Here is a 26,976-nt window from a genome sequence, read left to right on the forward strand (position 1 = left end):
CATTCAGGTAACTGAGTTACTAACACAATTACTTTTTGGGAAAAGTAATTTGTAACTGTAATTAATTACTTTTTTTAAAAGTAGGATTAACAACATTGGCCACAGTTAAGTAACAGGCGCTGTTAATTACACAAATTAGAGAAGCATCACATGATTTTTCAAAGGGTGCCAATACTTTTGTTCTGGCCCATTTTTGGAGTTTCGTGTAAAATGATTTTTTCCCCCCATTTTCTTTTGTGTTTTTTCATTGCAAGCAAAATAGATACAGATATTACTACCTAATCTTTTCCTGGGGGAAATTGAGCATTATCTGACAGAATTGCAGGGGAGCCAATACTTTTGGCCAGCAGTGTATTATGCAGAATGGACTTCTGGCTCAGCAGGGGGCCTTTTTTCCTGTGGAAAAAAAAAAAACTCTTCAAAGACATTGCAGCACACAGCCAACAGCAGTTAACGTTAATGTTGACATTGGCTACGTTCATACTCCAGGTCTTAATGCACAAATCCGATTTTTTGTCATATCTGTTTTTTGGGCATGCCTGTTCAGACTGCCTTTGTCCATTGAGACCATTCAAGTATTACGCATGCGCACTAATTCGCAATCCGACACGCGCTGAGCAAGACGACCCGCATGCGCAGAAGCATCAAAACAAATGACCACACATGCTGGCTGTCATCCGTCATTCCAGGGATATCATATTTTTCTTTTTAAAAAGAGGACACAAATAACAGACATAAATAATCCCAGTTTAGGCTTATATTCAAAGTATATGGATCGATAGCATGCACGCACTGTCCGTGCATGTCACACGCACATACGGGCAGTTTGCCCCGACTCTCGGCCGTGTAAGCAATGTTGAAATATTGCTTATATGGAGCAGACAGAAAACTGATCATTCTCAGGCTTATTCTCAACCCATTTTCATTTTTTTAATGACTGTTGTCAAGTCCGACCCTTCCTAAAAAGCCGTGTTCAAGGCAAGCTAGGCGCTAATGACGCACAGCTGCACCGCTACCGTAGCGTCTCTCTCGCTTTTTGATGACGTAATTACTGCATGAATTCCGATTTGAGAGACTGGACAGTACAGACCGCCGCGACAGTCTGGAAAAATGGGGCCCAGATCGGATTTGAACCACATACGAAAGTGACCCAGATCAGATTTGAAATGGTCCAGTTCTATGCAGCTTGTCACGTTCAGACCGTCAAGTTAATGCCTCACTCGAGTCGGAAAAACACGAAAAAATCGGATTCGTGCATTAAGACCTGTAGTATGAACGTAGCCATTGACTGACGTTGGGCTGCTTAGTTGTGCAAACACCCCAGTCATGGCGGCCAACCACTAGAGAGCCACAAATCTCTACTTGGATTAGTCACAAGAGTAGGCAGGCATATTGATGTGTCAAGAGGCACAGGCCAGATTAGTCGTTAACAAATTTGTATTATTTTTCTGCGGCCAAGTAGCAAATGCGCCACGGACCGGTACCGGTTCCCGGCCAGGTGGTTGGGGATCACTGTTTTAAGGTTTTTATTTTTTTTGCTCGCAGGACCATATTATCGGTAACACTTTATTTGAATTTAGTGTTATAAGACCGTCATAATTATAGATATGACATAGACATCTTTCATGAACATTAATGAATGCTTATGACAGACGTCATTAAGTGTCCTAAACCTAACACAGTCCCTAAATGCTAATCCAAACTCAAAGACATTTAAAAAAAAAATCTCAATATTGCATCAAAAGGGACGTAATTTTTTGCTAAAAGACACTGTGACATATGTTATAACCCCTCAGTCATATTTATGACAGGTGTCATGTAATCATTATGACAGTCTTGTGAAACAGAGTTTTAAAAAAAAGTGTAACCAAATTATGCGAGGTCATTTTTTGCAGCTGAATTAATTAATGTCATACTTGTAATTTCAAATATTTACTCAAGAATTGGGACCGATCGTGGCTGTGCTTAACACCAATGAGTATTTTGTTTGAATTGCTTTGCTTGGCAGTAAAAAAAAAAGATGATTCCAATTCAGCCTGAGATGGGAGCAGGAAACGTGAGAACAATTGAGTTACAGTAAAACGAAGCTTACTCACTTATTGTTGTACAAAGTAGCAATTTCTTGATGTATTTTTGGTTGTGTTAAACAATGCATGTTACCTCACTACAAACAGGAAATGGCCTCTAAAAAGAAGCAGCTAACGTGACTCGGCTTGATTTCGCTCACATGCTCTTTTTTTTGTTTACTTCGTGTTTGCCTAATGTGTTTTATATAGATAAGAAAAGAGAACTACTGTTACAGAGGCCAAGACGAGATACTAAATAATTTCCAACTGGTCTCATCAGTGTGTACATCTGCACTATCTGAAGAAATCAAATACAACCTCATATGAAAATGTTGGCCTTTTACTTGAAGATCGCATTTTTACCATGTCAAGGTTATTAAGATCAATCCGTATGTTTTGTACATCACTTTGCAATTATTTACACTCACTTGAACACATAGAGGTAACTTGAATAATTTACCATACTGGGCGGGAGACATGCTGAGCACTACTCTACTTTTCTGCCTATGAATATACTGGAAATATGAAAGTAGCTTTTCTAGCTACAAAAGAATTCTCATTCTGGACTGATCTTGCTTTCTGTAATGGTGGATTTCATTAGTTTATTGTGGTGTATTCTGTGGCCAATGAGTGTATAGTTGTACAGTCATCTTTGTAACTTCACAAAGCGTAATATTTAATAAAACTTGAAAAAATTACATTTTGACTCCCAATATGGTAAATTGACTTGACACTTGTCTAGAGCTTTTCTACCTTCGAGCACTTTGACACTACAGTGATTCCTCAATTATTGGTGTTAATGGGGACCAAAACTGAAAACATAAAATAGGGACGTCCCAATCCGATCACGTGATCAGAAATCGGACCTGTTTCTCCATTTTTTAGAGGATCGGAATCTGGTGAGAAGGATCGGGTTTTCAATTAGAAAATATTAGGGCTGTCAAACGATTAAAATTTTTAATCGAGTTAATTACAGCTTAAAAATTACTTAATCGTAATTAATCGCAATTCAAACCATCTATAAAATATGCCATATTTTTCTGTAAATTATTGTTGGAATGGAAAGATACAACACGGATGTGTCCATTCAACATACGTTACATAAGTACTGTATTTGTTTATTATAACAATAAATCAACAAGATGGCATTAACATTATTAACATTCTCTTAAAGCGATCCATGGATAGAAAGACTTGTAGTTCTTAAAAGATAAATGTTAGTACACGTTATAGAAATGTTATATTAAAACCCCTCTTAATGTTTTCGTTTTATTAATATTTGTAAAAATTTCAATCAAAAAATAAACTAGTAGCTCACCTTTGTTGATGTCAATAATTACACCATGCTCTCTCATGGTACTAACCCATAAAATCAGTTGGACCCAAATGCCAGCAGAGGGCGCCAAACACCAAAAAACATGTAACAAGCGGACATTCCACTGTACTGTCATTTTAGTCTGTTTGAGCGGGGCATGTGCGTTAATGGCGTCAAATATTTTAACGTGATTAATTTTTAAAAATTAATTACCGCCCGTTAACGCGATAATTTTGACAGCCCTAAAAAATATATATGGTGTAAAACACTCAGGTGCCTTAAAGTTCCGCTCTGAGACCCCCAATTTGGCCGAATTTCAAAATTGTCCGATATGCATGTGTGATACATCAATGGAAAGCATAAAATCTCTGGGGAAAGAAAAATTTTGAACTGGACGCCAATATTTTAATGCGATATTATCGCGTACTTACCTTGTTTCGATCAAAAAACCCAATGTAGCATGTATAACTGAGTGTCAAGACAGCTGTGAATGGCCACAGATGGATTTTGGGGGAATTTTAAGGGTGAAACATGGTAATATAACAAGGGGCGCGATACAGAAATCGCAGATAATCAAGGGGTGGTCGAGATTTTCATTTTCATATATTTACCCTTTTAAATGTTTTTTTTTTTCCAATTTTTCTTTGTTTGGATCGATTATTTATCATCTAAAATATTGGGGGAAATGCGACGGTATCGAAAAAAAATGCAATCAAGCGATAGTTATGAGGTAGATATCCGTGACTTTTTTACAGACGCAAATTTTTTCATTGTGACATAATTTGTTTAAAAGTTTAAAGTATGGTAGTGAATTTTCTTTTTTTTTTTTTTAACTACATATTAGACATATTAGACTCTTATGGCTAGGTTGAAACAAAAGCGGTTGCGAGACGTCTGTAAACGGGGGTTTTCAGGGTAAAATGGACAAATTAAAAATAGTTTGGGGGCTTATTGCGCCATGAATCTGCTATGGCAGCATATAGACATATTATTCTATCAAACACAACAGTTCTTTTGGCTTGAAATACAGCAGTTTATGTTAGAGAGGGGTGCAAAAGCAGAAACTGCTTTTTGAGTCTTGTCTGTGTTTTCCGCCATATATTTATTTTGCTACCTCATGCTCGTACAGCCTCTCACATACCTACTGCTAGCTAAGCTGGTGTTTGGTACTTAAAGTTAACGATGACTGACAGGTTTATAGCTTTGATCTAGCGAGAGAAGACTTTGTAGCGCTACGATCAAAGGCGCAAATATGTCACTCATCGTTTAGTTTGTCACACCCGTCTGTGGCAATTCATTCAAGTGAGAGGTTGCTCTCGGCAGCGTGAGTTAATTTGAGTGGACTCACTCAATGAAGCATTTACCGTATTGGCCCGAATATAAGACGGTGTCTTTTTGCATTGAAATAAGATTGAAAAAGAGGGGGTCATTTTATATTCGCGGTCTAGACGTTATACCCATTCACGACGCTAGATGATGCCAGATATCATTGAAGCGATGTTCTGTTATTGCAGATCTCAGCTACTCTCCCCATTCACGACGCTAGATGGCGCCACATATCATTGAAGCGATGTTCTGTCATGGCTGATCTCAGCTACTAGTTTGACCAGTTTGCATTATTTTATTGCAATGTTTTGCCTTATTCAGATTTGTTTCAAGACTACAGTTACAGTTAGACTTCACTTTGATGGTTAATGCAGTTATTGCGATTTTGTTGTTTTATCACAATAGATTGGTTTATTTACATTTCAAAAACCAGAAGCCATTCATTTACGAATGTGATTGCACTTTAGTTTACATATTTAAATGTTCAGATATTAAGATTTTAATGAGGCAAAATAACATGCTTTTTCTCTCAAATATATTGTTATAATCGTTTCTGATCTACTGTAATTATTTTCTGTATAAAAATTTGGTATTCAAAAAGTCTTTTTTTCAAACTTGAGGCTTTGAAAAGAGGGGGTCGTCTTATAATCAGGGCCGTCTTGTATTCGGGCCAATACGGTAATAAGGACAAGCATTTTTTGAAATTATTCTTTAAAAAATGATTTACATTACGAAGGTGGCACGTGGGGACAGTAGTTAGCATGTCCACCTCACAGTTCTGTGCGCATACATTTTGTGTTGGTGCAAAGGAGTAATGTGGGGTTCAGAATAGAATAGAATAGTCTTGCTCATGGGTACCCAGATTCCATCACCAAGGCTGAGAATCAAACTTATTATCTTCATACTATCCTCATTAAAATATGAATACCTATAAATGTTCGGGTGGTTTTAGTTGAAGCAGACAGTTTTTTCATCTGTGTGATTTTGACAAAGATCAGATCACATTTGATGGTGATTTTATGCAGAAATGTGAGAAATTCCAAAAGGTTCAGAAACTTTTTCATACCACTGAATATAAAAAAAAAAAAAGATTAAAATGATTTTTCAATCAATGAAGTCTTAAATGCTTCTATGAAAAAAAAACAAAAACATGGATCTAGTTTATTTGGAAAAATAATTTTATTTCAAATCAAAAATTGTACTATTGCATAAAAATAAGACATCTGAAAAACACTTTTCCGTCCTCCATTTAACACCTTTGCGTATAAAGTGTGCATTCTTGATAATCAGTGGAATAGCTCACGTTAAACGTACAAGTTATTGACCTTAAAAAAGAAGCAGGGGATAGTCCAGTGGTTGTTCCCCTACTAGCTTGTCTTAACCTCTTTGCACACTCCTCTTTGGATATTTCTTTGGTACGCTGCGCGGCGCAGCTTTGCCACAAGGAATGAAGACATACGGAGACAGTCGGGCATGAGTACTCCAAAAGCTGAGCTCTGTATCAGGAAAGGAAATAAAGACACATTGGCGGGTTTGAAAATAGATCATAATGTGTTTGCGGTGACACTCATGCTGACCTGCAGTGCATGTAAGAGACAGCCGTTGGTGTAGCTGGAGTAACCCACTGTGTTCAAGGCCTCTTGAGCGAAAGCGTCAGCGCTCTTCACAAAGGCACTGCTCTTCATTTTGTTCATGTTGGTGGACACCAGGAAAGGATTGACGCACTGTGGAAAGACAATTAACATTACACCTTTTCCATCATTATACACAATACACATTTTTTACAATGGTCAATTCCAGTGGTGGTTGGAAGATTTTTCTGAAACGGGCCAAGAAGGGGCCACATGTAATCTCAGAGGCCAAGTGTCGCTGCCATTTTTGTTCAGTGTTTGGTTTGATTAACAAGGCAATACGCAGATTATCCTGCATGTGGCGGCAAAAACCTACTTTGCTTGATACTGTCAAACAAGGATGAACCAGTAAAGAGTGTTTAATCATAGTGTATGCAAGTAAGGATACAATACATGGAACAATAATTTTAATCACTTTTTGAAAAACACGGAAAGCAGCATTAATATTAATGATCAATATGTAATTTTAGGAGATTAAATTAGCCTAATTTGCCAAACAAAAGTTTGCTATTTTAAATGCGACAAATGTTAACATATTTACAATTCTCAAAACAAATCGCTTTTTACAAATGCATACACAAACACATATTAGCTGAAACAACTTACAGCCTTAAGTGGGCCAAATCAGAGCACAGCTATCCTTTATCAATGTCAGACTCTAGTGCTGCAACGATTAATCGACTAAAATCGATCAGAAAAAAAATTCGAATAAAAATTTGCTGCTTCGAGCATTCGTTTACTTAAAGTGCCGTTGTAATGGTTTGTTTTGAAAGTGTTTGCATTCGGTTTTATTGATTTAGGTGGATACACAGTGAATATGACAACTCATTTCACATGGCTGAATCCAGCTGCTCCCTGTTAAGACCAACATAAGCTAAATTTGTGTTTAAGCTAATGTTTTTTTTTTTTATGCATTTGTAATTTAGTTTATAGGTATATTCAGCCGTTTTTTTTTTTTTTTTTTTGTGGTGATATGTGTTTGAACCATTTGTTAAGAGCATTGTAAAAAAAAAAAAAAAAAAAAAAAGCATTATATAGCATACCATGCCATTAAGTTAGCGGAATTTTGCTATATAAATTAGCCAATTGTTCTTTTGTTGTACTTAGATCCTCATTTATTCATTTTATTTAAACCATTTGAGGCTCAGCTCAGGTAGTTTAAATTTTTATGTTCCTTATTCGATTACTTGATTATTCAAACTAACTAGTTCAACGATTAATCAGCTACTAAAATAATCGATCGCTGCAGCCCTATTAGACTGAGTCTGCTTCTCAGTCATGCAGAGCAACAGTCCAGCCAGACCCAACGCTGCCACCAGAGGGCAGTGTATCACTAAACATTAAAAAAAAATCATTAAACAAAAATACAATACTTTTGGACTTTTTGCATAGTTATTTTGAGATGTATTTAACCCCTTCAAATCTGAGAATGCTGCTGAAAGACATGACGCGTTCGCGTCTCTAAACCAATAAATGCACTGAATTTAGTTGCTATCGCCACTTCTGGGAGATGATTGGACGAAACGTCACCCATCGAAATCTAATCATGAGGTTTAGCACGCCCTCTTTGCTTTTTTTGGCTCTTTGAAAATGGCTGAGACAAAACGAAACTTCAATAGGCAAACGTAAGTGCTAATTTCCACCCCTAAAACAGTCATTGGTCAATCCTATTTAAAGAGGTGTGTTTAAACGTTTTATTTCCATTGTTAATAAATGAACGTGCTCAAGCAAATGAGGATTGCTCAATCTAGTATAGTTTGTGGTATTTATGCGTTTTAATTTTAGAAGTATGCCATAAACTTCACCATTAGTTTACTAGACAGCTCCTACACATTGTGCCATGCCTTCCCGTAAGGGGCCAGGCCAGGCACAGTGTCGTCGTGTATAGCTTTCACTGCTATAAACTCAAACACATGCTGCGTTCAAACGCCAGATTTAGGTGGAAAAGGACGAAATGTTTTACTGCATACAAGCAGGCAGTATTGTCACAAGAGTGATTTGGTTGAGGATTCAAGGTAATTTTTATATAAAATTGCACCATGCATGCACTTTGAAACGTTGTGAAAAAAATTAATGGGAGAAAAAATTAGCCTTTAGCTTGAAATATTTACGTAATGATGAATGATGAAATAAATGATAACTGCCCGTTTTTATGCTTTTAACCAAGAATCTACACTGTTTTACGTACATACCTATAGAAATTCTGTGATTTACGCATTTGTTTACAAGAGCTTTTAACTTAAAAAGCTCTGTTTTGTGATGGCTGCCATGTTGTATCCATACACAATAGCGTTACTTAAGTTTGAAATATTTACGTAAAATGAATGATAACTGCCCCGTTTTTTGCTTTTAACCAAGAAAAATTTTAATCGAGTTAATCACAGTTTAAGAACTAATTAATCGTAATTAATCGCAATTCAAACCATCTCTAAAACATGCCATATTTTTCTGTAAATTATTGTTGGAATGGAAAGATAACACGGATATATACATTCAACATACTGTACATAAGCACTGTATTTGTTTTTCATAACAATAAATCCACAAGATGGCATTAACATGATTAACATTCTTTCTGTGAAAGGGATCCACGGATAGAAAGACTTGTAATTTCTTAAAGGATAAATGTGAGTTTGTATATTGTGACTAAATATTGCCATCTAGTGTATTTGTTGAGCTTTCAGTAAATGATACTGTAGCGACTTAACTGTTCTGCCCAAATGTATGATACTGTAGCGGCTTAACTGTTCTGCCCAAATGCATGATGGGAAATGGTGCAACCATGACTGTGTGTGGTGGCTGCAAATGCTATATCTTTTCTGCATTGGGTACACTACAGGGTGTTAAGAAAAAGATCAACTCCTGTCATTCTTCCCCAAGTCGCTTCCCACAATATTTATAGTTGCTGTGGGAGAGATGACAAAGCTTTTGCCAGTTAAAAGCACGGCCCCAATGAATGCTTGTATCTACTCCACTCACTTGACACTGCCTCTTATCTCTGTATATAAGTAAAACGGCGCCATTGTAGGATGTTTGCGGCAATGCGTGATCGCATTGCATTGCATTGCAATAAATATTTTCACGTGATTAATTAAAAAAAAAAAAATTACCGCCCATTAACACGATAAATTTGACAGCCCTACATTTAACAAAACAAAATAAATGCATTCATTTGGGATTAAATGCATATCTGATGCTACAACAATCTAACGATATACTGGCATGCGGGGTGGCCAGTGGGGTGGCCAAACAATTTATAGGGGTGGCCGTGGCCACCTCTGGCCACCCCCTGGTGGCGCCACTGCACTCATTCTGGCAATTTAGTCTTCAATCAACCATCTTCTAGGGATGTGCGAGAAAGCCAAAAAATGCAAGCATTGGAAGAACTAACAAACCCTGCACTGAAAGTCAGGAGCTCAAATTTGAGCCCTGATTTTCATAAATTTGAAGCAAATGTGCTTACCACTATTGCTGCCTTGCAGTATTTAGCAACCGTAGTAACCATATCCAAGTATGGCTTTAAAATTCCTAAATTTCAATACCTAAATGCCATCATTATGATTATATGACTATCGATGATAGCGTACTATCAAATCCACAATTGTATATTTGGATTGTTAATCGTTTCATCGGGAGCGAGCGGAGAAACAACAGGTGGCGTGGCTCAGTGGTGGAGTAGTTGTCCCCCCAACACAGAGGTTGTGTGTTCAATTCTCCACCATGATTAACTCATCTAAGTGTCCTTGAGCAAGACACTGAACCCCACGTTGATCCTTGTGCTGCGTCACCAGTAGGTGGATGGCGAGATAGTGTAAAGCGCCTTGAAAGGTGGAAAAGCGCTATATAAGTATAACACCATTTACCATACAGAATAGCGTAACTTTACATTCAAATGATCAGGTTTTCGGCCAACCGCCTGTTTTTAGGGAAAAAAATGATAGTTTAGCAATTTCTGCGTCAATACAAAAAAGAAATTCACATTTTACGTGTTTTATTTTATGTAACATTTCAATCTAAAAATGGCAAGGGCCAGATAGCCTGCAAGACGTGCTGAGGCATTAGTAACATCGGAATTAAACCTAAGTTGTGATTGTATATAGAAAAATGCAAATTTATCTTTTGTTGGGTAAAATGAAGATGATTCTGCATGCTTTCCTCAAGTATTAAGTTTCTGATGTGAAAATTGAGTGATTTATTAGCTGTTGAAAACTTGCTCTAAATAAAAAAACCTAAGTCGCTATTTCGGGCAAAAACCTATATGATATTGTAGCAGATGATGTTGTTGAGTCTTGATAGCTCGTTGAGTAGACGTGTTGCCGTGTTCGGTCGCTCGTGTCACTCGTGACTCTCTTAACGCTAAAGTGTCTGTGCCGGAAACACACGTGACAACAAAGTTTTCCCTGGAACACAACATGCTTCACATAAGTTCTATAGGCGAATTCTGTTATAAGGTAGTGGTCACTACAATATGTTAAATATTGCTATTGATTCTGAAAATAGGTGATTATCTCTGCATTTGGTGATTTTTGTGCATCTAGCGAGAGATTGAGAGAGTGAGAATGTTATAGTCATTTTAAGTTTTGTTATACTTGTAAAAAAAAAAAATAATAATTTAATCGGGATTTTATTAGGGATCGACTTTGACTTTTTTATGTCCCTGCTCATGGAGACTCATATATGCCTGTTTTGGTTTTAGGTCGCTAGTGGCTTTGGTTTTGAAAATATTTGAATTTTAAGTTTTTGAAAATAGGCCCCCTACGGATCAGCCTCGAGCCCCATCAACTAATAGTGAAGTCTATGAGTATGCCCAAACTGCTGTCCTGCAGCTTTGTTGAATAGAATATGACTTTGTTTACCTGAACAGTGATCCCCTCGGACTTGTATTCAGCATGAAGACACTGAGAGAAAAAGCTCACAAATGCCTTCAAAAGAAAACACATAGAGCGTATGAGCTACAGTACAAACAGCAAAACCAACAGTACATGTAATTTGACAAACTATACCTTAGTGGAAGAGTAAAGCGCCAACAGAGGCTGTGGATGGAGTCCCATTTGCGATGAGATATTGATGATCAAGCCTGTCCTTCTGCCGTGGACATGAGAGGCAAACAAGGGAATTACTACCTGCAGTAATTCAGCGGAATATTCTATTAAATGCGTGACACCTTCATTAGCATACCTTTCAAGCATGCCGGGAAGAACCAATCTCGTCATCTGAGCGGAGAGGGGAAAAAAGATAAGAGACCTAGTGTACACTGCAGTGATGCTTGAATGCTTTTACGTGATATTACCTGAGCAACAGAGAGCGCGTTACAGTCGAGAATGGCTGTGATTTTCTGCCAGAAGAGGAAAGAAACTGGTTGTCAACAAAAACTGAGATATGTGTGCCCGTAAGGAATGAATAAGAGAGTTACAAACAATAAAAACAAACCTGTTCGGCGTTCGGGATTTCGAGGAATGTGGCAAAATCATCAGAATAGGACATTGCCACATTGTTAACTGTGGAGCAAATATTTACAAGCATACTGTTACATAACTTGCTTTGTTACATTGTGAGAATAACTAAATACAGTGGTACCTTTACTTAAGAACACCTCTACATACAGAAGTTTCAGGTTAAGACACGCCTCAATGGCAAAATATTGCCAGGATAGGAAAGGCAAAAATACAGTACTTGCAGTTCTCAGAGTTGACTGAACATAACATACTTGTAGCTGCTCTGCAATTGGCTATTCCTTAGCATTCCTGGCATCCAATTGGCTAAGAGGGACCTCCACTGTATGTGTGCGTCCCAGCGTCCTCTTTATTCGCTCCTCGTGTTCCGAAAGCTTTACATGAGTGTATTAACTGATTCTTTTTTTTTTTTTTTTTTTTACATCATGCACAACTCACATTTTATGTTTATTGTGCAATAATCGAATTTATATACTGTACATAATGCGGAAAACACTCTGACTTGACTGGAAGTTCCGCTCTGAGACCCCCAATTTGGCCAAATTTTCAAAATTGCCCTATATGCATGTGTGATACATCATCGGAAAGATTAAAATGTCAATTTTCTGGGGGAAGAAAAATTTCGGACAGGAGGGCATTTTTTAAAAAATGTTTTTTAAACAGCAAAACCCTATCTGGAGGTGAGAGCACGTGAGACCATAATTAAAGACGCCATGATTTTAACAAGATATTATCGCGTGTCAAGACACAGCTGTGAATGGCCACAGCCGGACTTTTTGGGGATTTTATGGGTGAAACACGGTAACATAACAAGGGTCAAAATGCAGAAATTGCAGACATCAATGAGTGGTCAAGATTTTCTTTTTCATATATTTACCCTTATAAACTAATAAAAAAATATATATATTTGTTTGGATTGATTATTTTTAAACTAAAATATCGGGGAAAATGCGACAATAACAAAAAAAATACAAATAAGCAATAGTTATGAGGTAGATATCCGTGACCTACTGTAGTTACCTATTTATTTTTTTCATTGTGACTTAATTTGTTTAAAAGTTCAAAATATACGAGTGAATAATTTTTGCAAGTCGTCTTTTTTTTTTTTTTAAGTAAATACTAGACAATTAATGATTCTAAGCTAAAAATGATAGAAATTTCAAATAATGAATATAATTACTTACCTTCTTTTTATGGCTGGGTTGAAACAAAAGTGGTTGCGCGGTGTCTGTAAATGGGGGTCTCCAGGGTAAAATGGGCAGATTAAATATAGTTCGGAGGCTTAATGTGCCATGAAACTGCTATGGCAGCATATAGCATATGCTATATCAAACATAACAGTTCTTTTGACTTAAAATACAGCAGTTTATTTTAAAGAGGGGTGCAAGAGCAGAAACGGCTTTTTCAGCCTTGTCTGTGTTTTCCGCCATATATATATATATATATATATATATATATATATATATATATATATATATATATATAGAACATTATGTTTATATGCTGCCATAACAAATTCATGGCGCATTAAGCCCCCAAACTATTTTTAATTTGCCCGTTTTACCCTGGAAAACCCCGTTTACAGACGTCGTGCAACTGTTTTTGTGTCAACCCAGCCATGAAAACAAGGTAAGTAATTATATTTATTATTCAAAATATCTGTCATTTTTAGCTTAGAATCATTAATTGATGTCTAATATTTTGTTTAAAAAAAAAAAAAAACGACTTTAAAAAATTATTCACTCGCATATATTAAACTTTTAAACAAATTACGTCACAATGAAGAAAATGGCGTCTATAAAAAAGTCACGGATATCTACCTCATAACTATCGCTAAATAGTTTTTTTTTTTTTTTTTACTGTCGCATTTCCTCGATATGTTAGATGATAAATAATCGATTCGAACAAAGAAAAAAAAAAAAAGTTTAAAAGGGTAAATATCTGAAAAAGAACATCTCGACCACTCCTTGATGTCTGCGATTTCTGCATCGCGACCCTTGTTATATTACCATGTTTCACCCATAAAATCCCCAAAATTCAGCTGTGGCCATTCACAGCTGTGTCTTGACACTCAGCGATACATGCGACATGGAGTTTTTGGATCGAAACAAGGTAAGTCCGCGATAATATCTCGTTAAAGTCATGGCGTCTGTAATTCTGCTCTCGCGTGCTCTCACCTCCAGATAGGGTTTTGCTGTTTAAAAAACATAAATAAAAAAAAAATGCCCTCCTGTCCGAAATTTTTCTTCCCCCACAAAATTGAGATTTCAAGATTTCCAATGATGTACCACACATGCATATCGGACAATTTTGAAATTTGGCCAAATTAGGTTTCTCAGAGCGGAACTTCAAGTCACCTGAGTGTTTTCACCCATATATAACATGTTTTGATGCATTTTTATACATTATAAAAGATTTATGTCTGAATTTTGGGGGGCTTGGACCAGATTAGGGCATTTACATGGAAAACGTGTCTCTACTTGCAGAATTTCAAGTTAAGAAATTACCTCCAGAACCAATTAATTTTGTAAGTAGAAGTACCACTGTGCAAAGTTACATTGAAACATGATAATTCACTATCAAATGGATTGGATTTCTATCGTTGTCAATGGCAGCCAATGAGTTAAATCATTCCAATAGGCCTTGTCCACTTACCCAGAATTCCAATCTCCAGACCTTGTAGTTGCTTGTCGATAAGAGGGTAAATGTTCTGACCGTGAGTGAAGTCCACTAGGATGGAGTGAGTCTTTCGACCGTGTTGATCCTCTTCAGGAGACAAGGCAAAAAAAAAAAAAAAAAAAATATATATATATATATATATATATATATATATATATATATATATATATATATATATATATTAGGGCTGTCAAACGATTAGAATTTTTAATCGAGTTAATTACAGCTTAAAAATTAATTAATCGTAATTAATCGCAATTAATCGCAATTCAAACCATCTATAAAATATGCCATATTATTCTGTAAATTATATATATATATATATTCTGTAAAACAAATTGTTGGAATGGAAAGATAAGACACTAGATGGATATATACATTCAACATACGGTACATGAAGACTGTATTTGTTTATTATAACAATAAAATCAACAAGATGACATTAACATTATTAACATCCTGTTAAAGCGATCCATGGATAGAAAGACGTGTAGTTCTTAAAAGATAAATGTTAGTACAAGTTATAGAAATTTTATATTAAAACCCCTCAATTTTTTTGTTTTAATAAAATTTGTAAAATTTTCAATCAAAAAATAAACTAGTAGCCCGCCATTGTTGATGTCAATAATTACTTTCGCAATGCTCGTGGGTGCTGAAGCCTATAAAATCAGTCGCACCCAAGCGCCAGCAGAGGGTGGCAAAACTCCATAAAACACAATTAACAAGTGGGCATTTCACTCTACTGACATTTAAATCTGTCTGAGCGGGACATGTGCGTTAATTGCGTCAAATATTTTAACCTGATTAATTTAAAAAATTCATTACCGCCCATTAACGCGATAATTTTGACAGCCCTAATATATATATATTTCTTATAATAAAGCTTATTTAGTATCCCAATTTGTGTGCGTTTGTGTTTGTTTGTTTTCTCACCAATCTCTTTAGCGACCTGCCGAAGCTTTTCGTCACATCTGCTTACTAAAACAATGTCCAGGCCTCTTTGAGCTAGCTGAAAGTAAGAACAGACGTATAATTAAATCAAACATAAACCATAGCTACCCACTTCTGCTCTTTTTCATCAGAATTTCCAAGGCTCACCTCCATGGCATATGCTTTACCAATGCCAGATGTGGCTCCTGTTACAACTGTGAGAGAAACGACAGAAATCATTCTTCCACAGGCTTTCAAAAACACAAATGTTACAAATAATAACACTGTTACAAATAGAATGAATCAGACAATTACCCTCTCAGCTATGTATTTTCGAAAGAACTTCCTCCATTAAAATTATAGTCATCAGATAGATTTACATAAGACTATTGTATTGCCCTGGAGTCCTTTAAGACGTCTGCCTTGTCAAAGCAAAAAAATAAATAAATTCTGCACTGCTTTGTGGTCATGTTACCAAGACACCTTTTGCATTGTTTAAGTCAACATTTTTTAAAATATTTATTTAAACTTCATATTTTAAGTTAATTGTGTATTTTTAGTCAACCCTCAACTAAGTTTCAATAAACTGTACAATAAATAAATCACATATGATTATGTGACTTATAAATGTACTACAACACAATGTGATTGCTCACTTAACACTGTCATTTTAATACCAATCTTTACAATATAAAATACACTTACAATATAAAAATACACACTGTTGAACTGTGATTGTTAAAAAGACTAATTGGCTGTTGTACTGTACACAAAAGTGACACAACAAGAAGAGCAAGTCACAATGCAATCTTTGTGATTTACCTGCCCATTGGCCGTAACTCCTTAAATCCACTTGCCAAATTGATGATAATATGAAGTCTCTGAATCCGCAGCAACATTTCCAGGCACATTTCATCGCGTAGAAAACTAATGTTAAGCCACCAATAACGACCAAAGCATCAGTCCAAGACATTTTTGCACAGTGACCAACTGTAAAACCATACAAGAGAGAACAAGTATTTATGTGCCTCAATGCTGGTGCTCCTCCCTTGTTGCCCCACCTTTTACCATGTGACACAATGCCTTTCATTTACTGTAATATGTAAGTAAAAACACATGAGCAGTTATTAAACTATATTCATAGATTCATATCATGGCAATATGAGTAAACTAATGATTTACAGTTAGTGGTGGGTCGCGTAGCCAAATATTTTACTGAAGTAAAAGTAGCATTAATTCTAAATAATATTACTCAAGCAACAGTAGTCATCTAAATATTTACTCAAGTAATAAAATTTTATGTTAAAAAGAATACTCAAGGAATGAGTAACATTGTGAGTAATTGCTTACAATGCCTGATTTTTAAAAACATTTTTTTTCAGCACAAGTTTATATTATATTATGTATGGCGGAAAACACAGACAAGGCTGAAAAAGCAGTTTCTGCTCTTGAACCCCTCTTTAAAATAAACTTCTGTATTTAAGCGGTTGTGTTTGATAGAACAATTTATCTATATGCTGCCATAGCAGTTTCATGGCGGATTAAGCCCCCGAACTAGTTTTAATTTGTCCGTTTTACCTTGGAGACCCCAGTTTACAGACAGTGCGCAACTGCTTTTGTTTAAATATTTGAAATGTGTATCATTTTTCGCTTAGAATAATTAATTGATGTCTAATATTTATTTAAAAACAAAACAAAAACGACTTTATAAAATTATTCAATTGAAGATTTTAAACTTTTAAACAAATTACGTCACAATGAAAAAAATAGTGTTTGTAAATAGGTCACGGATATCTACCTCATAACTCTTGCTTAATTTTTTTTGTTTTTTTTTTGTTACTGTCGCATTTCCCTGATATTTTAGATGATATATAATCGATCCAAAAAAATAAAGTTTAAAAGGGTAAATATTTGAAAGTGAAAATCTCGACCACTCCTTGCTGCCTGCGATTTCTGCATTGCGACCCTTGTTATATTACCGTGTTTGACCCATAAAATCTGAGTGTGGCCATTCACAGCTGTGTCTTGACACTCGGTGAGAGATGCTACACTGAGTTTTTGGATCGAAACAATGTAAGTACGCAATAATATCTCGTCAAAATCATGGTGTCTTTAATTATGCGCTCTCATGCTCTCACTTCAAGTTAGGGTTTAGTTGTTGTTTTTTTCTTCCAAATGCCCACTGTTCAAATTTGTTCTTCCCCCAGAAAATTGAGATTTTAAGCTTTCCAATGATGTATCACACATGCATACAGGACAATTTTGAAAATTGGCTAAATTGGGGTCTCAGAGCGGAACTTCAAGTCACCTGAGTGTTTTCCGCCATACATATGTTAGATTATCTATATACTGTTGTTGTTGTTATTATTATACTATAACTTATTACATGACCATATTAGACCAAAAAGATGTCACAAAAATCATTGAATTGAGACCAGGGCCGGCCCAGGCCATTTGGGGACCCTAAGCAAAATAATGCAAAGGGGCCCATATTTTTGGCCCACCATTTCGTCACAGTGTACTGTGAAACCCATACATGTAATCCAACCCATACGTCCATATTTTGTATATTAATCAGATTTTGTTGCATTGCATACTTCAAACTTCTCACCCCAAATGATTGTCTGTACTTACAATTGAATTGAATTGCCTTGTGTTGAATTGTGCTATATAAATAACTTTGCCTTTGCCTTACAGTAGATAGCGCCAAACCTTTTTCTAAAAGAGGAAAGAAAGAAGTTAAGGAAGAACTTTTTTTTTAAAGCTTGTAATCAAGTCTCAAAACTCACAAAAGTCAAATAAAGCAAACTTTAGTAAACAAAATAGAACACAAATTAAAAAATTGCCAGATTGGGGACCCCCTGGTGGTCAGGGGCCCTAAGCAGCTGCATAGTCTGCGTATAGGCTGGGCCGGCCCTGATTGAGACCAGAAAAACACTTTGAAACATCACCTGTGCAAAGAGCATGAGCACCCTCTAGTAGAGGAAAAAAGTTACTTCTGATTGGAGTCATGTGGTTATCATTCCGACATCTCATTGGTGAAACTGAGATAGCCATTGTCGGCATCTCTGGCAAAAATAACGTCAATATGTAGAATAAAGACGAAAAATATATCGACTTTAGTGTAACCAAAAGTAGTGGAGTGAGAGCAGAGGTGAAAGTGGTTAGAATTTCTTGCCAGAAATCCCTGACGTGAAGGTCGCCACGGAGGAGCCAGAAATTGTATTATTTTTTTTGGGGGGGGGGGGCGGTCAAAAAGTTACTGAAATGCAAAGAAAATTGTTTTGGTCAGTTATTTCTATAACACATACAAAAACTGATTTTCATTCAAAATTGTATTTTAAAATGAACAAGAACAGCACTAACCCCAACCTCTACCTCCTCATTTTTATTTTCCGTCATTTCCTCACATACTAAATGCCAAATCTCAATTGTAACTACTTAAGAACATAGGATGTATGTTAAAATTGAAGTTAATATAAACATTTAGTTTTTGTTGTGTTTTTTTTTTTATAATAAAGATATCAGCAACATACATTCAGAAAAACAAGTACAAATGACTTATATTATGCAGAGTGAAACAAACATGTGAAGCAAACATTGACTTTTTTAAATCATAAGGAAATGAATAAGTTGCCTAACATAAATGGACAAATATAAGTCCAAAGTGCACACTGACAGCTAAGATGTTCTGAACCTCCCCATCAGAGCAAATAAAACTAAATATGATAAATAAGCCTCCTTAACTCTTACCTCGCTTAAAAGATTTGATCCATTTTCTGTTGCATTGCCCTTTTTTGTCGCATCAATTCAACAAACCTTTTTTTTTTTTTTTTGCTGTTTCAGAAAACATGCACATTTGAACCAATCAGAGCTAACTATCTCTGGTGATCACATGTCAGTATGTCAGCCAATTGAACGGATAAATGAGTCCAGGCGTTTTGCTTTGCTGCATGCATTCGCACATTTCCGTGACTCAACATCGTCAGTCTCAGATAACTGCAGCGGCTGGGGAAACCTCCATGCCGTCCGTGGAATAAAATAAATGATAAATATCGGTGGAAATGGATTATGCTACACAAGCACTTTATTATGCTTGTTGTTAACACTAGAAAACCCAGCAGAGGCTGACTTGGCCTTACCCAAGACAAACACTCCTAATATTCCCTAGCAATGGCCGATTTGGCCTCTCCTCTGTGACTCATGTGATAGTTTATGTCAGTTCAAGTCAAGCTACACTTATTTAATTACATTTATTTATGAAATTTGAAAAATTTGTACACATTTTTTAATTCACTTCTCCTATACTCCACACATAACGACAGAAAGAATGGCCCAAATGTGTACATTGTTTTGAAGAAATAAAAAAAGCGTTTTAGAACTGCAATTTGAGTGTAAAGCAGGAATTGTGTCTATAGTTTAGAAGGATTGAATCAGGGGCATAGAGAATGGATTGTGGTCATTGTGTCTGAAGTTAATGTATGTCTAGTGGTTGCATTTCCCTATGAACGGCTGTTGTCTGTCCGACAACGACTTGCCAATTCAAAAGCACTTAGGTTATTTTTGCCACCTCTGGGTTTTCCGGGGGAGAGGCCATATCGGCCATCGTTTGGGACTAGTAGGAGTACCAGAATTCTCTGGGACTTCTAGTGTTAACACTTGTGTGTGTGAATCTGATGTTGGTAGATTGTTTTCTTCTTGGAGATGAAATGCATGTGTGACAGCTTAATATTTTTTTTTTTTTTACATAGCGTTTTGACAGTTCCCGTCATGTTTTCGGAATCAAAGCACCGTATACTGGAACAGCGTTCCGGCCCTGAATCTTATGCTGGAACTGCGTTCCTGACCATTCTGGCCCACTTTCACCCCTGAGTGAGAGGAGAGTCTCTTCACAAATCTATTCAAGTAAAAGTAAAAAGGATTGTGCGGTACAACGACTCTAAGAAGTACATTTTTCTCAAAAAGTTACTCAAGTAAATATAACTGAGTAAATGTAACACATTACTAGCCACCTCTGTTTACAGTAAATATACCCAAAACATTGGAATGAACAATGAGAATGTATGTCACTCTGCAGTTTGTAATCACAACACTGAACATTTGTTGTGAAAAAGCCCATGTAAGAGATAACTAAGCCTACATCATCATGACATCATCAAATTGGGCCACTGAGTTTTACGTCCTGTAAAAGGCACAGTACCAATCTAATCACAGCTGATTGGAGGAGACATTTCATTTACTTCGTCTACAATACGTCAGCACGTCCGTTTTCTATCCTGTTGGAATGTCTCGGGTAACCCGCTGAAGCTGAATAAAACCAGTTGCTCAAAATGATATTCAACTACAAAAAGACGATTTCGCTTTATATCCGATACTCTTGCTTTCACAAATATTTCTCCCAATGCGATGTTGTGAATGTGCACCATACAAATGTGGGTTACAATCTGCATAGTTCACATCGGCAGAGACAGTCCTCCCCAGTCATGTGAAGCAACAGCCGTACATTGATAAGCTGACAATGCTACTGATAATGTAGCGGAATGATAATGTTTGTGATAGCCCCTTAAGCAGAAGCATTACTGAGTAAGCTTCACGTGCTGTCTATTAATTGGTGGATGCTCACTCGTGGTAAATATTAGTCTTAATTTGACTTTTGGTAAACCTAAACACATGTACAGTAGTATGAAAAAGTATCTGAACCTTTTGGAATTCCTCACATTTCTGCATAAAATCCCCATCAAATGTGATCTGATCTTTGTCAAAATCACACAGATGAAAAAACAGCGTCTGCTTTAACTAAAACCACCCAAACATTTATATGTATGGGATTAATAAGAACAAATAGTAATTGTTGTGGTTCACGAAGGTATGGTACGTTTAGTGGACGGTCCTTTTAAATATTCGTGCGTGTCACGTCAACGTCCTGTAATGTTTGAAAGAGCAAATGCCGCGATCGCTCAGGACGAAAAGTAGTAAGCCTTGACCCGGTGTACAGCCAACAGGTAAAGTGCTTCTGTTTCTTATATTGTGATGTGATGTTGATGCTATCTGCTTTCACTGTTACGGTTGCAATGCTTTGTGCTTTACAATGTCGCGGTTACAGTTGACGCTACTTTGCTTACGTTTCTGAACTGTCATTCTAACCATATAGCGATCGTTTGTAAGCCTGTCGCAATATGCAATAATTCCATTTATCGCACGATAAATAAAAATGAAGGCGGTAATTTTTCCGCCGCGATTTAACGCCTCACGTGCACGTGCGTGCGCGCGTGCGGCAGACGTGCTGTTAAAAGTTCGGATTCTTTGTTACCAACTACGCAAAATACATCTTCGTTCCAGTTCCGGGAAAAAATAGCGCCGGAGCCAATCGTTCCCATTATATCCTATTGTTCAACATATACTGGCCGCGTCAGTACTCCGGAGTGACTGTGGCGTACCATCTATGGTGCGCCGGTGTTGTTGACGTGTGGGCGCTCCCGTCAGGAGTGACATTTCACGCGGGGCGGCTATTTTTCGGCACAACGCCGGATATTTACAACGAAGTCCGCCAAAACATTGTTACCAACTTGGCTGCTACGAACAACCTCGCTTTGACAACGAACAGCTGCTTCAAACTCGTCCTGTTTATGAAAGTCGATTGTCACATGCTGGTGTTGTGTAGTAATGAGCAGACGTGACTAAAGCGGCGCTTGCTAACTTTTTTAATGCGCGCGCACACTAGATATCATGAAAGGGCAAACTAGATGTGCTACGTGCCATGCCATTGGCTACGTGAGCCCAGAGTGATTATGGGTCACGTAGTCCATATACTACATCGATGAATTCTAAACTGTCATGACTGAATGGAAGTTAAGAAGGCCAAATCAATCCATACCAGTGACTATAGATAATGTTGCAAATATTGTTAATTCAGTACGTGACACAGATGGATTCGGACCACAATTAGGAAGTCTTGCTCATGTAGTAAACCTAGCTGCTAAGAGAGCTGTAGCAATAAACAGTGTGCCCTGCCTCACTTTACAAACAGTAAAGACTGTTCTCAGCACTTTTATACATAATTTTTTTCAGATCAGTAAGAAGTAAGCACATAAATATTATGCATGTTTATATGATGGCAATTTAATTTTTGCTCGTTAGCAAAAAAAACCCAACAACAACAAAAAAAACGAAACAAAAAATATTGTTATTTCTTTACAGAGCATTAAATGTATTGAATCGGATCGAAAATCGTGTCCCTCGTATCGAAAAATCGTACCGAACTGTGACTTACCTGTATCGTTGCATCCCTATGGAACACCATAGCAGAAGCTATGAGGGGCAAAGTTTTCATTTGCCTAAATGCTTAAGTTATTAGGTGCAATTTTATCTTTTTTTCTTGAAAAACACATTTTATTTATTCTGCGTTTCTGTGCGGTATTAATATTGTTGTCTTTTACTTAAGAGGTTTACTTGATCTATTAATATATACTGTATTCTCACTGTGTTCGTTTGCAATATCATCAAAATGCTAAAATTGACATACGGGCTATTTCTATGCTAATTGGATATTGTGTTAGTTGGTTTGTGAATGTACTATGTGCTTTGATCGTCACATTTATTTGATTAAATGTAAGACGTAAAAACGGGTTTAAATCATCTGGCGAGTGACTTCCTGGTACCGCGAGCATTATGGGAGTTGTAGTTAGCGTATAGCAAACTGCATAATGTTTGTACAACTTCACAATGGGTTTTTTAAATTGAATGGATTGTGCGCGTTGTTTATGAGACGTGTGAATACGGTTATACTATTGAAACCTACATATAAATTTAATGAATTCAGATTTTATAACATGTATTAATTCACATTGGTACATTGATGCTGGTGATGTGTTAGTGATGGTGATCATTTATGAGTCACTCATGTTCCTCTTATTGAATATATTCTTAAATGAAATTGTGTTGTTCGATATGCTCTTTATATTAGTGCTATGTTTAGTAGTACATTTTATATGTTGTTTATGATCTCAAGACTACAGCATTTAATAAGTGGGAGGATTACAGGTCTAATATGCATATAACCATGATTTGGAAACTGAAACTGCATATTTAACACTGTTTATGTTATTACCTACTGCCATGACTGCCACTACTGCTACTATTTTAAATGCAAAGAGCAAAATAAAGGGAAAAGTGAAAAAGTGTACTGAGTAATTTCCAATACACCGTGGTAAACCCCTTTCCGTAGGGAAAATGGAACAGTAATATTTACTTAAAATAAGTGGAATTATCTGATGTATTAATCTGCTAACTAGTCTTTAACACTCAAAACAAGATGGAGAAAATGATTTGACTAGATTTCTGAAAAAATATCAGATTAAAACGTTAAATTTGCAGTGTAGTCAAGATTAGTGTTAATTTGAGTTGTCCATCCATCCATCATCTACCGTTTAATCCTAAAATGGGTCGGGTTGCGATATATGCGATAACACTGACCTGTGCATGTTGTTATGTATATCTGACGGGTATGACATTTTGACAGGAATGGCAGTCTGACGTGTATGGCGATCTGATGGGTATGAAATTTTGACAGGTACGGCAGTCTGACGGTATAGCGTTCTGAGAGGTATGGCAGTCGGTCAGGTATGACAGTCAGGCAGGTAGTCAAGGTCGTTTGGGTGTTCGTCAAGGTCACACGGGCGGAAGGTCAAGGTCGTTAGGTCGTCAAGGAAAAAAAAAAAAACCTTGCCATTTATGGTCGTTTTTAGAGGGCGAAAAAAACTCAGTTTGATGGGTATGGTATTCTGACGTGTATGTCAGTTTGACAGGTATGGCAGTTTGATGGGTATGGTATTCTGACGTGTATGTCAGTTTGACATGTATGGCATTCTGACATGTATGGCAGTCTGACAGGTATGTCAGTTTGATGGGTATGGCATTTTATCAGGTATGTCAGTCTGATAGGTATGAAAGTAAAAAAACGGTTTGTTATTCTGACGTGTATGTCAGTCTGACAGGTATGGCATTCTGACAGGTATGTCAGTCTGACAGATATGTCAGTTTGATGGGTATGGCATTCTGACCTTTATGTCAGTCTGGCGGGTATGTCAGTCTGACAGGTATGGCAGTTTGAAGGGTATGGCAGTTTGACAGGTATGGCAGTTTGACTGATATGCCATTCTGACATGTATGTCAGTTTGATGGGTATGGCATTCTGACAGGTTTTGCAGTTTGACAGGTATGGCAGTTTGACTGATATGCCATTCTGACATGTATGTCAGTTTGATGGGTATGGCATTCTGACAGGTTTTGCAGTTTGACAGGTATGTCATTCTGACGGGTATGACAATTTGACGGGTATGGTATGGTCGTTTTTAAATTTTTTTGTCTCATATCTGAGACTGCCATACTCGACTAAAAAAAAAAAAAAGTACCTCAAAAACGACTATATAGGGGCTTTTTCGCTTGCTAAAAACGACCATGTACTGCCATACACGACAGACTGACATACATGTCAGAATGCCACCATACCCGTCAAACTGCCATACAATGCCATACCTGTCAAACGTCCATACATGTCAGAATACCATACCCATCAAATTTCCATACCGATCAAACTGCCGTACCCGTCAGAATGCCATACCTGTCAGACTGACATACATGTCAGAATGCTATACCATCAAACTGACATACATGTCAGAATGCCACCACAACCGTCAAACTGCCATACCTGTCAGACTGACATACAGGTCAGAACGGCATATCTGTCTAACTGCCATACCGGTCAGACTGATATACATGTCAGAATGCCATACCCGTCAAACTGACACACCTGTCAGACTGACATACAGGTCAGAATGCCATACCCATCAAACTTACATACATGTCAGAATGCCATACCTGTCAAACTAACATACATGTCAGAATTGGGTCATTTGGTCGTCAAGGTTAAAAAAAAAAACCTTGCCATACATGGTCGTTTATAGAAGGCGAAAAAGCCTCACTCTACATGGTCGTTTTTGAGATACATTGTTTTTTTTTTTTTTTTTTTTTTTTTTAACATAAGTCAGTCCTACTCAACTGGTCTGACAGGTATGGAAATCTGACGGGTATTACAGTCTGACGTGTATTGCAGCATGTCAGGTATGACAGCCAGTCAGTTTTTGAAGTCTGACGGGTATGACAGTTTGACAGGCATGGCAGTTTGACAAGTATGGGTACGACAGTTTGCCGGGTGTGGAATTTTGACGGGTATGACAGTCTGTCAGGTATGGCAGTCAGGCAGTCGTCAAGGTCATTTGAGTGGGCGGTCGTCAAGGTCGTTGGGTGGGAGGTCAAGGTCGTTCGGGCAGAAGATGATCTGTACCAATAGTTGTCTGTATTTGCAGTGAATCCAAAAAGGCCTGAAGTTGAAGCCTATTAACCAGTAGAGGGAGCCACAGCTAACACTGAAACTATAAATTGATGGCATGAACCTCATCGTGATTGGCTGGCAACCAGCTCAGGGTGAACCCTTCCTCATTCACATAGAGAGCTGGGATAGGCTCCAGCGCCCCCACGACCCTCAGAGGATAAACGGTACGGGAAATGAATGAACTTAATTGCATACATCATTAAAACTTAAGGTTTGCCCCAATCCAAATCACAGACAAGAAGAAGCATGAACTTTGAAACACAACACAACAGAACACTATTAAAAGTTTACTTGCGATAACACTGACCTGTGCATGTTGTTATGTATGTTGCACACAGACCGTTTTCATCAGTATTTTGATGAATTCATTAACTCCGGCTTTATTTCTGCCTCCAAACAGTTTGAGTCTTTTCAAAATCCACTCTAGAAGTAAGCACAAATTTACACAGTAAAATAGCTAAAAATAAAAAGCAACAAATTCATCACAGAAGAAGCCAACAACAGAAACACATACTGTATACTTACAACCTGCACAACTGCATGCACATAACATAAGGAAGAAAGAGGGACACCTGTTTTTGAATTTGTGATCCTGGAAAGGCATTTGTGGTGACCATGTTAATTCACTTGAGCAATTAAGTAAGGTCATTGAAGAGGCAAATGTCTAAGCCATTCTTTTGGTCCCTCCTACAGCGTTTGATTAATTCCTGGTGGCAAGTATCTTCTTCGAAGTAAATAAGGAATTCCTGGAGGGATGTTCTCCTACAATTGCCACAACAGCAGCGGCAAAATTGTAAGTGATCATCCAAACAAGCAGGGATAAGATATGTCAATAGGATGGCCATGTGTCCAGATTTGTGCAGAACAGTCCTTCATTGAAATTCCGTGTTTGGCGCCTGGCGCAGCCTCAAGCAGAACACTTATTTGTCCGAGTGCTCGCTGCAGCTATACGCAACGTTAAACACTGAGAGAACTGCAATTTACCTCAACATCTGACATGGTGTCAGTTTTTAGGCACCACTAAAACATGTTACAGTTCACATTGACAATGGAAAATGACAAGAATTTATTAAGCTCCGTAAAGCTGGCCCCCTACCTGACACAAATTTATCGAGAAATTTTGTCATTCTTATGTGCGAGGTTTGCGCTGAATTTTTTTTCCCGTTTATGCTGCTATTGTTTTTTA

At 37.1% G+C, this 26,976-nt stretch overlaps 1 protein-coding gene across 2 annotated transcripts; it reads right to left on the reverse strand.

The window, feature by feature from the left end:
- Nucleotides 1–5,870: 5,870 nt before the first annotated feature.
- hsd20b2 (hydroxysteroid (20-beta) dehydrogenase 2) lies at nucleotides 5,871–26,453 on the reverse strand. 2 transcript variants are annotated; one of them, XM_057821373.1, is made up of 12 exons: nucleotides 26,098–26,453; nucleotides 16,223–16,390; nucleotides 15,569–15,615; nucleotides 15,404–15,479; nucleotides 14,447–14,557; nucleotides 11,769–11,836; nucleotides 11,629–11,673; nucleotides 11,517–11,551; nucleotides 11,342–11,423; nucleotides 11,195–11,260; nucleotides 6,285–6,431; nucleotides 5,871–6,203 (listed from the first exon to the last, which is right to left on the reverse strand). In XM_057821373.1, the coding sequence occupies exons 2-12, from the start codon at nucleotides 16,371–16,373 to the stop codon at nucleotides 6,075–6,077; spliced, it is 957 nt and encodes a 318-aa protein (XP_057677356.1). In that variant the 5' UTR covers nucleotides 16,374–16,390; nucleotides 26,098–26,453; the 3' UTR covers nucleotides 5,871–6,074. The 2 variants fall into 2 exon arrangements, with proteins under 2 accessions (XP_057677356.1, XP_057677355.1); XM_057821372.1 differs by lacking the exon at nucleotides 26,098–26,453 and having other exon boundaries at nucleotides 16,223–17,147.
- Nucleotides 26,454–26,976: the final 523 nt, after the last annotated feature.

This window comes from Corythoichthys intestinalis, chromosome 18, assembly GCF_030265065.1.
Source record: "Corythoichthys intestinalis isolate RoL2023-P3 chromosome 18, ASM3026506v1, whole genome shotgun sequence".
Taxonomy (NCBI): Eukaryota; Metazoa; Chordata; class Actinopteri; order Syngnathiformes; family Syngnathidae; genus Corythoichthys; species Corythoichthys intestinalis.

Bases quoted from the DNA above. Each gene is read 5' to 3' on its own strand.
- hsd20b2 (XM_057821372.1), bottom strand. From the start codon at position 16,490: ATGAAAGGCATTGTGTCACATGGTAAAAGGTGGGGCAACAAGGGAGGA. The intron at 15,616-16,222 runs GTAAATCACAAA...TTTCTCTCACAG, and splicing joins GAGTTACGGCCAATGGGCAG to TTGTAACAGGAGCCACATCT. The intron at 11,837-14,446 runs GTAAGTGGACAA...TTTGCTCCACAG, and splicing joins TCTGGAGATTGGAATTCTGG to TTAACAATGTGGCAATGTCC.